Raw genomic sequence first — 16969 nt, forward strand, 5'->3', positions numbered from 1 at the left:
AGAGGTGGCGAATAGGTGCGTTGCGGGGTGGGGTGGAGGGAGTTGGTTGGTTGGCGAGCGCGTAGAAGTCGACTGCTCGAGGGAAGAAGCGCAAGAGCGAAAGCAGCTGGGAGCATCAGCAGTAGTCGGCTCGACGACTCGACGCTCGACGGTTCGTTAGCGCTTGTCGCGTTTCTTTTCAAACAGTTGGCGTTTCATTAGCCGAGAGCTGATCACCGAGAACTTGGTAATACAGTCGATCGAGCCCCCCGTCCGCTCGGTGGCACTTAGCGCTTGTGTGGGGCTCGCTGGCAGTGCAAGCGCAAGCTCTCGCGGACTGTTTTCTCCTCGGGGAAGTTTGCCCATCAGCTAGTGTCAGATATCACGTAGCCTATGCGTCTTTCAGCCCGAGACTCTTTTCTCTCTCCTTTGTTCTCGACCACTGCCGCCTGCTGTCACCGCCGCCAACGCCACTAGCGCTTCGTGTATTTACGCGCAAGAGACGGACCGACCGACTCGAGTGCCCGTGTATTTTACTTGCGCGTAGCAAGAAAGAGGAAGGGAACGCGCGCGTCCACACAAACGCGCGCGCACGCACGCACCCGCACCCGTGCACGAACACGCGCGCGCGCGCGCGCGCACACACACACACACACAGACACAGACACACACGAAGAGCGAGAGGGAGAGAGAGGATAGTGGCGCAGCAGATCTCGGCGTAGCAGCAGTGTCGTTGTATATTTGTCAGTTCGACGCAGCTCGAGGAGAGACGCGGAAAAGTATCGCTTGGACGAAGGGACCTGACACTGGGCTCGGGTGAGTCATTTATCCCTGTTTTCCCGATTTTTCCAGTTTCGGAACACTTAAGCTCCCCCCATCCTCCGCCCCATTTCTTCTTTCGTCGGTCTTCTTCGTGACGCCTTTGTTGTTCCTAGCGACACTGCGCTTTGTTTTACTCGCAGCAGCTGATCGGCTCGACCCGCGTTCAGCTCGAACGCGTCGTCGACTCGTAGAGACTGAAAAGACGAAATATCATAGCTTATCTACGCGTGTCACTAGCGTTCTTTTGTTTATTGATTCCTCACTATCCGAATAATGCGTTGTCTGCTTCCGTCCAATTCGTTAAGTAACGATGCACCCGACGCTTCTTTATTTTCTATTAGCGCATTTATATATATATATATATATATATATATATATGCATATGCATATGTATTCATTATCGGTAGTCGCTTTAGCTAAGGGCTAGAAAAACTTCTCGACGATGCGACGTCGTTGTTTTGTTTTGTTTGCGTCGTCTACTTAGCTTGTGGAGTAACATCGACAGTGATATCAATTATAATAATAATAATAGTAATAGTAATAGTAATAGTATTAATATTAATAATAATAATAATAATAATAATAATAATAATAATAACAACAATGATAACAATAATAATAACAATAATAATAACAATAACAATAACAATAATAATAATAATAATAATAATAATAGGCTTTGAAATCTTACTTCTTTCACTCCTCCTCCAACCCCCCAACTGCCCAACCCGTAACCCCTCGCCGCCATAATAATAACGGTATACTTTTATAATGTTTATTATTCGAATGAATGCTTTAAAAACTGCAGGAGAATTGTTGCGCAAAGGTTAAGTTTTGAAGAGCTGCTCTTTAGCATTCCGATCTACATTATTTAACAACTATTTACGTAATTAAGAAAAAAAAAAAGTAAAATAAAATAACTAAATAAATAGAAATTATGATTTTCATTATTTAATTGAAAAAACAATTTTTTTCCTTTGTTGTAGGCTACAGCGACGCAGTAAATGAAAGAAAAGAAAGGGATTACAAGTTCTTTATGTAACTCAACTTAAGGCTGTTATAACTATTGTATTGCAAGGAGTACTGCAGATTTTATTTATACCGTTGAATTTGTAAATGTTTTTATTGAAAGAAGATTGAAAGAAAAAATGCAACTAGTCAGAAACCACTTTTATATGGAAAATCATAAGCAAGGTTCCTAAATTCTATTATTAAGAATAATCAAGATTTTGTCTACACTCTAGTATGCTGTAAATAATATTGCTTATACTATCTCTGAATTATAAGGAGGCACAGTTACTCTAATGACTAGGATTTAATATTTTAAATTCTGAATGATATTGACAAATGCTGAGAATAGCGAAACAGCCTGTACACAGAGTATTGAGGAATTTAGTGGAAAATCCAACAGATAACTCTGGCAATCGATGAAATTAAAGCTATTAGGGGCCGTCCTCGCGCAGTCACATAAACGTGGGGATTGGCCCCAATCAAGCTGACTAAAGGGGTTCCAATAGTTGGATAACGGTTGTTGAGTAAAAATAAGGTGTTCGCCTTGACCTGTAGCAGCATTATTATTAACAATTTGAATTAATCAGCTCAAAAATGCTTTACGTTTTTCACGTGGACACTGGAACAACCATCACCTTCGACATCAAACTCGCTCTACAAAGGTAAATATTTTTCTCATCATCCTTAAATCACAAACAATGAAAAAATTATTCAATCGGCTTGTCGTCATCCGTTTAACGGTTAACACATCAATATGCATAGTAATATAAAAAACTGATTTAATGAATTTATCAAACAGCAGATTCTTCATTAATATTATAACCTATATATTTTATTTGGTAAAAATCATAGTTTATTTAAAAATTCAATATAAATAGAATTAATAACAAAGATTGCAGAATACATCATTCATCCCTTTATTCAATTATTTTACATGATATTTTCTTGATGTACATTCTACAATAGAGTTAAGTGGTAGATTAGCGAGTATCAAAGTGTTAAATTTGATTTTTATAAAAAATGAAAAAAAAATTCTATAAGTTTTATGCTTATAATAAACAGTTGTGTTAATTAATGCATAAATTGCTAATCGCTGTCAATTAACCTAGATTATAGATTGATTAAAAAATTGTCTAAGACAACTTCATGTTGCTGTTTAAAGATATTATATTTTTTAATTCCATAATCTGGTTTTACTCTCTAAAACGAATTTTTATTATCAATTGTATACCAACTTCATTTGCTTTATATCTTATAGTAATTCTTAATGTGTAGTATATAGGCCTAATTATGTTTAAAAAATCGATCATAAATTAAAGAAATTAATTTTAAATCTTAATTAAAACTCACATTACTATCAAGAAATAAAGAATCTAGGACGTGCGATAGCAAAGTACAAAACAGATGACAGACATAATAATCAATGGTTTAAGACTACATATACTTTAATCTCCTTAATGACAGATGATCTGAATAGATAAAGACTAGGTTTTACTTTTTCGTCTGCTTTATTACAATATATGCTATTATTATTGGCATATAATAATTTTTACTACGACGCTTGACATAATAGAAACATTAAATTTCTGACCGCATTAATAAAATCAAAGATTAGATTTTGTGGAAAAATAAAAGTATACGCAATGTCAGCCTTTAAGGCAACTTATTTAATTGGTGAAATTCTCTACAGTCATCTCCTTATACGACTATACAAAAAAAAAAAAAAAAAAAAATATTCTAGACAAGCACAGCATTTTAAATAACTAAGATTCAAAATTTCAACAACAGGAACGGTATAATTACATTTGCCTCTATAAATGCTAAGCTTTAGAATTAAGCTACTTAAATACTGTAAAACATCACTACGCTACTTATATATATCGTTACTTCAAAACTATCTTTCAAATATATATTATTCTTGTCGAATGGTCGTCGTTGCACCGTGTCATTGCACAATGTAAGAAAAAAAAAAGGGAAAAGAAAAATCGAACGTTGTGATTTCATCGGCTACTGTGTATAGTGTTGGGCGCTCGTGCGCGCGCGCCAATGTTATAAAGTGCTTCTCTTGCAGTCTCCCTTCCGTCTTTTTATCTTCTTCTATCGCGTGTTTACGTTTACATATGATTCGGTAACATAATTGTTAATAGCGTTATAGCACCCACTTCGCGTTATCAACTCTATGCATTCCATTTTTATTCCTCGATAAAGAATTGCTGTTTCGGGTATAATAATTCCATGCATAGATACATACGCACATTCACGCATAAATTTTATGCTGAATTATCTATTATTATATTGATGATTTTTATATAGGATCGATAATGATGATTATAATAACATTATACTTGCATATTACATTCTTTATAATGGATTTTTATACATTTATAATACTTGCTTACGTTTAATAAAATGTAAATTGTATCTATTTGTTGTTTATTAAATTAAATTGGCCTATTAATTTTTTTTTTTTTTTTTATCAAATTACGTACTTACCAATATGTCGAAGTTAAATAATTACGTTGTTACTGGTGTCCTTAAGTCTATATTCTATTAAGAAATATTCTTATTAAGAATTAACAACTATAATTAGATTCAAAATTTTAAACGTCTATAAATAATATTTATATTATTTATATATAATTAAAAATGTAATGTAATTTAAATAACATAGTAAAGCTTGTTTTATCGTTGCTTTTAGTTTTAGGAATTATTAATTTACATGATATAACTTGTTTTCCTCGTAGACATCTATCTATAAGTACTGGCTCGTGATAAGATTTTAGCAAAACTAATTTCGGCACATCAATTGATGGCGTTATACACGTTTAAAATCACGATTATTTAACAAACAAATGTACCTGTTTAATATTAAATTTGTTGCCGGAAATCTGCAATATTTTTTATAATTTTTACTAAGATTATTAAGCAAGAAATGACGGCGCGAATGATCAAATTAACATAAAACTAATTATTTCTTGTACTATTTATTTTCTTTTTTTTCATAAAACAAAGAAAGTAAAAATTTTCTAAAATCTCATTATAGTAATACAATTATATAATTTAAGTGTGTAAGTAAAGATTGTTTGAATTCAAATTCTTTTAGTTTTAACATCATACAAATAATTTAGAAACAACGTGACATAATTATTTATTTGCCGATATTTAGATCTATAATAACATTCTATAATAAAATAACGTTTTGACGTACTTTTGTTAATGACGAGGGCGATGGCTTAAAAGTAATTGCACTATTGATTTTTTAAATAATATTTGTGATTAAATACTTTTAAGTAAAATTCTAGATATCCGATCGTTATATAATATGTGCATTTGCTTCAGTTGACATTGTCAAATAAATTCTTTCTTAATTCAATACGTGACATTATGCTAAAAAATTTTATTATAATGTATCATCAAGTCGCTTGCTTCGAATCGCACATTGAAATGGAAAAATTTTGGTTTTACACAAAATAAATATAACTATATATAAATGTAAGATTTTGAAGCATACCGAAGAAAAAAAAAATTATAAACGATCAGTTAATTTTCACATTATATGACAGGCTATACAAATTGAATTAATTATTTATTAAAATCTTCACGAAATACGTGTATTTATATTACAACAAATTGTAAACATAAAAAGGGTAGTATTTTACTTATTCGCTAGTTTATAAATAAAATATACATTCAATAGAATTGGCAGTGATTGTGAATTCTATTATTACTACATATCGCTAATGAAATTCTAAAATAATTTAAACAAAAAATAATAATAACAGTAACAATATGCAATTATAAAAGCAATAGAAATAATGTGTCGATGCGAATGCAAACACTTTCGTTGATAGTAATAAAACATTTGCAGAGACTTATCAAACTTATGGCCTTTGTAAATTATAGAAATGAGCTATGATGAAAGATTTCGAATATAATCGTACATACATACGCACACGCGATACAGCGATATTTTGCAAAATTGCTTAAGCAGGTCGGTGCGCCCTGTAGCAACAAAAGACCTCCCGGACTTTTCTTTTTCATGTTGAGTCCTCTCGCTTACTCCTCCTCCTCCTCCTCCTCCGCTACCTTCTCCGTCACCTCCCCCACCTTCTTTGCGACCGCTTTTCAACTCGGTCGTGCAGCACTGCTAAGATATTGCATTGAGCGAAAAATGGTAAAAGAAAAGTATTAAAAAAGGCAGCGAGCTGTTTTGCTATCGATTATCTCGATTTAAAAATACTTTTGACTCTGTGCTTTTATGTTTATATACGCAAATGTGAAGTGAGATAAAATTTATTGTTTTTTTTTTTTATTTTAAATTAATTATCGTATTTATTTATGAATGTCAACCCATATGGTTATAAAAATTGTAGAGTAAATCTTATATAATTAGTTAATGATCTAGATTATTATAATAAAACTTGTGTTTATTACGAGATTATAATCTACAGTAAGCATAATAATAATACGAATTTTATTATATAATAATGAAGACTTTAGGTAATTTTATATTATTATGGGATTTACAGTTATATATTAGTAGAATTTATATAACAACATTTAGCATATTTCATTATAGTGTAGGAGAAATCCATTATTTAAAAATAAAAAACAAAAAACAAAAAAAAACGAATACTCGAAGTGAAATAATTAATTATGATATTGTTAGAAAGTATTATTTGTCAATTGAGGAGGTTATGTTTTTCCGTTTACAATCGAGTTTAAATAATTGTGTATCGTTTGATAAACATCAATGAAGTAATATAAATACACGAATTTAATGATCATATTTTTATTCCGATTTATTACCCTATATAATTATATTTTAACCAATTCATTGCTCCTCCTTATTCCACATTCCTTAAGATTGAGAGGTTAGTGGTGATATTTTAGTAAATATTAACATTGAATTATAATTTGTGATCAAAACAAGTTATTTAATTACGATAATATACAATTTGAATTTTAATTAAATTCATTCGCTTGTTATATTTCAATAATAAAGCTTAGATGGTATCTACAATCTTGTAATAACAGCTTTAAATGCATTTGTTGTTTATTTTATTTTTATAAGTGAATTGAATTGAAATGAAAATTAAAAATTTTTACCTGTATATATGTTTGCATAATTCCTCTATTGCAATAGTATCTATTAAAATTGCATAATACAGTCTATCATTTTTCTCTTTATTTTTGTGTTTATATTTAAAAAATTTATAAAGAAATTTCATTGCAATTATATACAAGTACTATCATAAATGTACTGCTGTTTAGAAATATTGTGGCAATGTATCTTTTATATTTTTTCATTATATATATATATATGCCTATCATTACTAAATAAGTATAATCCGATAGAACTATCTTTGAGGATAATTGTAGCGTTGATTTTACTAATTGTATTCATTGCATTCGCATGCTCGCACCGTAATTATTGATTGTTAAGTTCTTCATTAATTAAATTCCATCATTATAATTCCTTAGTAGAAATATCCACCAAGGATATGCAATTATTAATTAGTTCTTTCAAAAATTATATTCAATTTAACATGTTATGTAGACAGGATTTGCAAATATTTCCGTTCGCATTAATATCAATATCTGTTACAGTTACATTTACTCGCTGTCATTAACGATTCATAATAATAAAGCGAAGTTTTATAACATTAAAATATTTTGTTTTTCTTGTTAATAATTTAGAATATTAATAATTAAGGAATTAATATATCATATTATATTTAAATATATTATATTTAGATCTAATTTTATTCGACTTCTGTAATTTTATAAATTATATAAATAAGTAGCAAATACAATCAGTATTATAAAGTGTCCCTTGATTTATAATAATTTAATCATGTCATATCATGCTTCTTTACTTTTTTCTTCAAGAAAAAAATCTTCTCTCAATTGAAAATAGTTCAGACTACATTTATTTGGCAGGTAATTGGATGAAACGGTGCTTAAAACTATCCTTGGAATTTTTTTATATTTCTAAACAATTTTGCAAAAAAAAAAAAAAAAAAAAAAATACTTTTTTGTAAATGATACACTGCTAGAAAAATCATAAAGATTCATTAATATATCATTTGCTCGACGAAGAAAAGGAATACATGACTCGAAGACAAAACTATTATAATTAAATAATTTTTTGTTACATCAACAGAAGACTAAATACATTAATAATGGATACTATATTAATAATATATATTAAAGCATTCCTATCGAGGTCTGACAACATACGGCTGTCAAAGCATTTCATATTATTTGTATCGATCATTACATAAAATTCTTCGCTGTAGTGTAATACATCTCATTAATCACGATAATAATATAAATGATAACCAAATTAAGCGTTCTATTTGAATATAATTACTTGTTTGCAAATTCCATTTAAATTGTTTGTCTTAACAGAAATAACATTTTTATTACAAGTTGTCGATGGGACGATAGATAAATTGCAGGAGCAAAAGCGACACGTTAATGCTATTCGACGAATATTCAATGAAATAATAACTGACGCTATTTTTCGAAACGCTATTTTACAGTGTATCCGACCTGAAGGAGGCGATCGACCGAGAATGTGGCATCGCTGTAGCTCACCAAGTGCTGCTGATGAGCGGCGGCGAGAGCCTCGAGTCCAATGTCAGGGTTTGCTCCTATTCCGCCGGCACGGACACAAATCCGATTTACCTCTTCAGCATGGCTGCCATCGAGAGCCAGGTGCCGCCTGTTCCAAGTCTGGATTATGGTTCTGGTAAGTTTGTGCCAGCACGTAATTGTCACAGCGCGTCGTGTGCATGCGCATTTTCATTGTGCCCGCTGCTAAAATCCATCAGATTGTGATGCGATTATGAAGGTTCTTGATTGGTTTGATTGCGAATCCTAGGCCTTTCCAAACAATTGAAATTTAATTTTAACGCAAGACTAAAACGTCGTGCCACAGATGTTTTACAAGAATTTCTATTTTACAATTTTGTTTCTCAATGCATACGATCGTTATAAATCTTAATAATGTATTTATTTTATTAAGAACATTTACTGTAATCTTATTTACAACTAACTACCTCATATTTAAATGACAGGCCATTTTATGGAAGTTATTATACACATATGATTGATAATAGGCAATTATTGTCAATACATTTATTATAAATCTAATGTAAATATATTGTTGATCAATTGCTCGTTAAAACTTTCGTAAGAATTCGTAAAAACTGATTAAAAAAAGGAAATTTTATGGTTTTTATTTTAAATTGAATTTTTACAAAATTATACATCCCTTTAATAGTTTTAGAATAATGACTTAGTATAAATACATTCTTATATTAGATTTGAATTGATGTATAAGCATTTTAAAGCTCATAAATTACATTTTATCATTCACGGTATTTATTTGATACACAATCTATTAGTTATGAATTTTATATAAAATATGAAGTAGTATTTTTAATTTTTCGTTAGATTGTAAACAATGCAATAATATAAACTATGTGCTTATTAAAAAGTATGTATTAAAAATAACAATAACACAAAACAACAACAACAATAACAACAAAAACAGTGAGATTGTTGAACGCCCATATTGTAAGTAGCACTCGATAAAGACTTTCTTGTCTTGATTTTCTTGTCGAAATAGTTAAAAAGCGGCCGCCAAGTCTTTCAGATTAACTAAAAACTTTTAGAAACATTATATATTACAAACAGCAAATAATTGTGTATGGATACAATATGGTATGTAATTATATTTAAAGAATAGAGATAATTACGTTATAAGAATCGAGGCTCATTGAAAAGTCTATAGACGGCAAAAAGGAGGCTTGTCCGCTCGTCTGGTTTTCGAAAAGCAATATTCATTGAGCTAGACAATGTGACGCCTGCAGAAAAGATGGTTGCGTTTATAAATTATGTAACGTCGTATTACGCACTATTATGCAATTTATGTATTAAGCGCATAAGGTTTTTCATGGTTTCTCATTTATTTTCACATATTGTAACGAAGAATTTTATAATTTTAAATTCTTTATTGCTTATCTAAAGAGCAATGCACACTAAACGATAAATGAAAATAATAGAAAAATTTACCAGTTTAGATTACAATTATATCAAATGTTTATATTGAATTATGATTTTTCTTATAGTATATATAATTATAGATATGTGAATAAGAATTTTTTTAATTAAAGAAATCTTAAAAATATGAAGAAGATATTTTTGCCATTTAATTGTTTATTATATTGTTTCATTATTTAGTATTGAACAATTTTAAATTCATTACTAAATTTATTAATTAAAGTCTTGCTACTATTACATCGATTTTCAAGGAGACGTAACTTTTTCTAATAGAATAATTATTTTAAATATTATAATTTATATAGCTAATACTTTGTATAGCAAATCTGAATATAAAGCAATGACTTATTATTATATTTTATAAAATATATTTTTAGCATTTATTTATATTACATATAGTAAGAAAAAATTTTATTGAATTGAAAAAAATATATATTTAATTTATAATATTTAGTTTTTCTTTACTATATTTATTTTTAAGAAAGCATCAAATATCCATCACATTATTAGCTCTTGTGCATCGATTAAAAAGTATTACAATATATTGGTTTAATTATATTTTTTTTATTTCCTTCAAACAAGTCTATTATAATTTTCGTAATGCAATTCGCAACTAAAAAATGTTTTAAAATGCAATAACGATTGTATTTCTTTTTATAATATTCAAAGTATCTTAATAAATCAATATAATGAATGTTTTATTCTGTATTATTAAATAATTGTTAAATTTATACTTTTGTATTATTTATGAGATTTGTAAAAATGCAACTCTATTTTTCATTAAATTTAATAGAATCGATTAATAAATAATTATTAAAATTTAATGAAAATTTAAATCATATTGCTCAGTAGGTTAATAATAAAGTTAAAATCATCAAAGTAATATTTATTTTAATATATTCTACTTATGTATTCGAAAATACATCCTTCGGTGTGTGAATCTTAACTGATGTTTGTTCACCTTGTAAATTGAATCATTTATGAGCGTTAGTAATACAGTGTATTATTGATGACTTTCTCTGGTAAATTTAGATGCATATAGCTCTTTTTCAGGTCTTTAATACTTTGTAAATGAATACAAATACGTATTGTGAACGACCTGTAACGTCTAAGAATTTTTCGATTTAATTACATATTTTTAAATATGTTTGCGTACACTTCATTACTAATGAAATTACAACATTTAATAAAACATTAAGCAATAATTATGTATATGTATATATATATATATATATATATATATATATATATATATATATATATATATACTTATTAGAATTTCCCACAAAGATGTTCTAAACATTTATTAATTAAAAAATATTTACAAATGAAAATTATTAATTTTATTTAAATATCTTATTATTTAAAAATATATAACCTATTTATTTATATTTAACTGTTTTGTAGAAATAAAACAAATAATTAGAAATTACCTTCACTGTACGTATGATATTACGTAAATGATTTTTTATAACATTGAAGTATATATGATTAATCAATATTAATGTCGTTATTGCACTATTTTGTATTGATGCATTTCATTTGAAAATTTTGAATTTGTGCACAATTATTTTTAACTGAAACATTAAAAAAATATAAACTTAAACGATGAATGTGTCTGTCCCCAGTCTATCATAGTCATATTTTATATTTAATTTATAAAAGTTTCACTGAAATTATTTATGTACCTTTAAAGGCTTAATTTTATACAAATACTTTAAAAGTTTTATTAACTTTTTTGCACTACATAACTTGTTTTCAATGATTGATTACAAAACAAAAACATCAAATTTGACCTTGAAAATTTATAAGCATATTTGTATGTATAAAATTCAATTTAAAAAATTGTGAATCTATTCAAGATAGGAAGAAAGCTTAATAAATGAAAATAATGAATTTATTTATTAATTAGTTTTAATTATGAAGTTTTTGATCCTAAGTAAATGAACGACACAATTATGTTTTATAACATGTTTAATGAAAACATTTTTTTTATAATGTATCGCATTTAAAATCTTGTTACGAATGTTTTAATAAAATCTTAAAATATTTGTAATAAAAAGTTGGTTTAAAAAATAATCGAGTTCTACTCAATATTAGAATAAAGTATGTCTTATTCTATTTTTTATGTTAAATACATTTTTCACGAACTTTCTTTGTCTGTTATTATTTTAGTATTAGACTTAGGTATTTGATAAGTACTAAATCAGATGCCTTAAGTTTAAGAAAGAAAAGAAACAAAACAAAACAAAAAAATTTGAAAGTCTAGCCTATGCTTATAAGTGATTTTTTTTTTTATAAATATTATTAATTTTTTAAATAGTTGGGTTCTTCGTTCGACAAAATCCAAAATTTATTAAATTTTTCGTATCCTAATTTATCCTAATGTATAAATAAGCCTATTAAATACCTTTAATAAGAAATTAAACCTAATATATAGGAAATTAGTTGTATTGACCATTGTTCTACAATATGCCACATTAAAAAGTGAATGTAAAAACTATAAATAAGTAGTAGGAAATAAATATTTTATCATTTACTATTTTTGAAACTTACTTTAGCGCTTATTGCATTTTCATTTTTTTTTCGGTTAAAATCTTTTCACATATGCAATAAATGACTATAATAACGGTTTATTTTAAAGTTCCTTTTATAACTTTAAGATTTGTAAATACGGTCTTACTTTATCTTTGTATTTGATAAGTGGTTATAAGGATCTGAATTTCAAATGACAATTTAGCCATGAAAGTCATAATGTACATACGGAAATTACGGAATGCCCTATCTAGAGGTGAGCATTTTTATCGATGTCGATTGTATAGCTGTCCTTTTTTTTTTTTTTTTGAACGAGCATTAGTAAGATGCTTTTGCGTAGTAAAAATAATTAAAATCATGCGCCGAGTTCGGAAAAGTAACGTCGAAGGCCAACTATTATTGCGTATGCACGCACACTTGCTTTTGTGCATGACGAGCATTGTAACGCACTGTCGAAAATGCGCAAACGCTTGCGCATCGGCTTTGCTTTAACGTAGAAGTGCTCATAATGGCGCACCAATACAATACCCGCGTCTATTGTTTGTGAATATATAGGGGAGAAGTGTGAAGAATAATTGAGTATGGATATCAATTAAAAGGTTGCATATTTATGAGGAATATAATTCTTGTGCGTATAAAGTGGAGCCATTAAACGAATAGATTTGTGGAAAATGGCTCGAGAGGCGATTCACACGTATCCTCTTGTTGCAGCACCATAGGCATATTGCTAAATCAATTGAGGGGATTTTTTTTGTTTTGTTTTTTTTTTTTTGTTTTTTTTGTTTTTATATATATATACAATCTTTAATGCCAAGTGTATTAATTAATAGTTTTGAAACTTTTATCAGTATTTTCCATAATAAATATGCGTCCCGTATTATATAAGATATTTTGGAATAACTATAAATAAATATATATACATAAATTAAGAATTTATACATGTAAATAATAGTTTTTAATAAAATTTATGCTTAAATATAAAATCACTTAGCCTCGATATATTGTCTACTTTTTCAATTATACAAAAGATATTTATAAAAATATTTAGACTATTTGAAAATTTTTATTGTAATTTGTTATAAAATGTAAGACTTTTTTGAAATAGGAAATCGATTATTATGTAATTATTACTAGATTGGATTTGTAAATTAGCACACAAGTTTGGATTAGCGTAGTATTTCAATGCTTATAAAATATTGTATCAAGATGATCATATTATAGATAATTCAGGGATTAATGAAAAATAGATTGATATTAATTAAAAATTTATAATATCAATTATAATGTAAAATTAGTAAAATTATATATTTAACAAAAACAACGTTCAAGAAGAATCTTTTTACATTTGTAGAAAAGAAAATTTGCATTTCATTAATCAAGTTTTCTTATGCCTTAACGCAAAAACAATTTTTTTTTTTTTTTTTTGTTTTTCAATGACTTGAAATTATAATTTTTTTTATCACTCATAATATATATTTTTAGAACGCAACATATTTTTAAATATGCATTTTAAATGAATATTCCTAAATAAATAGCTAACACGTAGATAATAATAATTATATTTTTATCGTAGTAATTATATTATACTATAATTGAATAGTAATAGATTTTTCGATTAAACTTGGTAAATCAAATTTTTTAAACATTTTCATATCAACTAACTAAAAACATTTGAATAACTTTCTTATACATTAAAACGTTGAAGTATATTTAGAAGCTTAATTTTAGATTTCAAATTAAATATTTCGTAATTAGGAATAAAGCATATTCGTATAACATGCAAGAATTTCGATTCTAAAGATATCCACATTGTTTGATCTATTTTCCCATATTAAAGTAATTTACATATATCGACTTTTTACAATATTCGTGTATTGTTTGAAAATTAGTGCTTTATTTACTTCAATGTAGTTTTATTTTATTATATAAATGTAAAATACATTGATTTTATCAATTAAATTAATAATAAATTTTTTTATTGTTGAGTATGTTTTAAACAATTTGAGATTCTTAATCGTAAAATTTAATTCTGCGCTCCAAGTTAAAAAGCTCTATTAAAAGAATAATTTAAAAATATGTAAGAATTAATAATAAAATTTTATAATATTCTTTATAGATAATTCATGAAAAGCGCATACAATTTATCATGTAATAGTCGTTCATGAAAATTGAATATTAAAAATAATATTGTATTTAATATAATTGTTGATGTATCCATTATATTCATTATATCCATTATTGATAGTTACTTAAAATGTAATTTTGTTATTTTATTTTTTTTTTAAGCATTTTTGAAAGAAAAAAATATTTCGTAATTTATTATTATTTAAAATTTTTAGAAATATTTTTTTCATCTTTTTAGAATTTTTAAACGAAATCAAGTTGCCGCCCAACCCTTTAGGTTTGCCTAAAATCTTACCAAATGTAATATTTTTGAAGTATGCGTTTTTAAAACATTATAATATTATTCTACTGTTATTATGATTAAATAATGGTGAAAACTTATTTTAAAAAATGGTTAATTTTGCGCGTAAAATTATAAGTAACCAAATTAAATTATTGCTCTATGTAAAGTTGATTTCACGTGTCCACGTTAATTTTAGAAAATATTTTACAAATCTACATTGATTACATTCATTTTAATTTATTCTTTATATAGGCTTTGTCATATGCTAATAAAATATCTATTCTATTTTTACGAGCACTTGTGTCTTAGATACGCACGTGATGTAATTATAAGTGCGCATTGATTACAAAAAAAAAAAAAAAAAAAAAAAAAAAAAAAAAAACGCAACATAAAATGGCATTGAAATTACTGTAAATTCATTTTATTATATATATTTATAAATATATAATGTTGATGACTTTTGCGGAATTAACGTTTTTCAAGGATATTATTTGAAGTCGTATCGAATGCAAAGCTGTGAAATGAATGAAATTATGTTTTTCATATCATTGAAGAGAATTGATTTGTAACAGTAATAAAATTGAATAAACACTTTTTAATGTCGTGCAAACATAAATAATGTTAGTAATAACATTTCTTTACAGTTTTGTTAATCTAAACTATGACAATTTATATTAAATTTTATACATAATATATAGAATTGAAAAATTTTTAAGGAATATCTGTGAAAAATTGAAGTATATATGATTGTGTATATTAGAAATTGGAATATATATTTATAATAAATTAGGCTCATTCAGTATACTCACGCCTTTATATAATATATCTTCCATTAGTTTAAAAAAAAATTGTTGATCTGTAAGGAATATCAATATTACAGCATTTATTTTTAATAGAATTTAGAGAATTATGTGAATATGATACAATATCATACGTATTTATTTATGTTATTCATTTGTAAATAAACAGACACATACTTTTACAAAGCTAAATATGAGTTTGAAAAGAATTAATTGTTGACTGACAAAAATCGTACTTCCATTATACAAATAAATATGATTATTTTAATTTATTGTCTTTAATATAATGAAAATATTTAATCGCTCAATTACCTTTTATCAATGCTATCTATAATATAGAAATAAGAATATAAAACAAAATATAAAACAAGTTGAAATCTCTTAAGTTCGGCACATTACTATTAATTATCTGATATAATCACACTTATATCTTATTTGGTTATTTTGGTTTTGTTATTTCAATTTTTAACTGACAAATTATAAAATAATTAACTATTGGCTAATGAGATAGCTTTGTTCAAATCTGTAGGTATACTTATGAAAGATAATTTCTAAAGCTTAATGCAATTGATAAGATATTTATATGAAAATTATTTTTATCAATTTTTCTCAATTTATAAATAAATATATATTTAGAATAACGCCATCTTAATCTTTAATTTCATATAATATTCCTATACAATAATAATTTTTATCCACACAAGACAGATAAAATTTTTGTCCAAAAATACTTAATTAATCTCTTTTCATTCTAATTTTAGTTGGTCTTTCATCTTCAAAGATCGTATAATTAAAATGTCAGTAGGTTTTTAGGTCAATAACGAAGTTTAGTGACACACTAAATAATAGTGTTATATATACCAATAAGCATTGAACAAAAAAAAAAAAAAAAAAAAAAACTGTTTGTAAATCCGCAGAATGTAATCGAAAATATGATTCTGTCGTATCTTTTTATTGCTTGTTTTTGGCTTTTAAATTATCTCTAATTCTGAAGATTAACAACATTTTAAAGAGAATATGTATATAAAAAAAAACTTATGTAAATTGAGTATCAGAAATAATATTTTCAACGTGCTTATCATTAATTATAAGATTAACTATACATTTTATTAAAATTAGTTTTATTGTTATAATTTTTGTTTACGAAAAAAATTATATAAAACATATGCAATAGTAAGTAAAATTTGTAATACTTTGATGATTCGAATGTGATAGATAAATTTATTTAAATTTTCAAATTATACAAAAACTACACTTCAAGTATTTATATTATAATTCAAATCAAGCGTTTTATTAGATTTTAGTTGATCCATAATATATTTTTGGACTGCGTTAGTATGAA

The 16969-nt window shown here is 26.7% G+C and overlaps 1 protein-coding gene across 1 annotated transcript in view; it reads left to right on the forward strand.

Moving 5' to 3' along the window:
• The first annotated feature begins 645 nt into the window (after positions 1–645).
• Atg17 (autophagy-related 17) overlaps positions 646–16969 on the forward strand; it is a 30510-nt gene continuing 14186 nt past the window's right edge. Inside the window, exons 1-3 of the mRNA XM_011503324.1 lie at positions 646–795; positions 1788–2474; positions 8361–8569. Of these exons, the coding sequence (XP_011501626.1) occupies positions 2407–2474; positions 8361–8569 (277 nt within the window). The 5' untranslated portion in view covers positions 646–795; positions 1788–2406. The remainder of the gene's footprint in view (positions 796–1787; positions 2475–8360; positions 8570–16969) is intronic.

Source organism: Ceratosolen solmsi, unplaced genomic scaffold (genome assembly GCF_000503995.2).
Source record: "Ceratosolen solmsi marchali unplaced genomic scaffold, CerSol_1.0 scaffold63, whole genome shotgun sequence".
Lineage (NCBI taxonomy): Eukaryota > Metazoa > Arthropoda > Insecta > Hymenoptera > Agaonidae > Ceratosolen > Ceratosolen solmsi.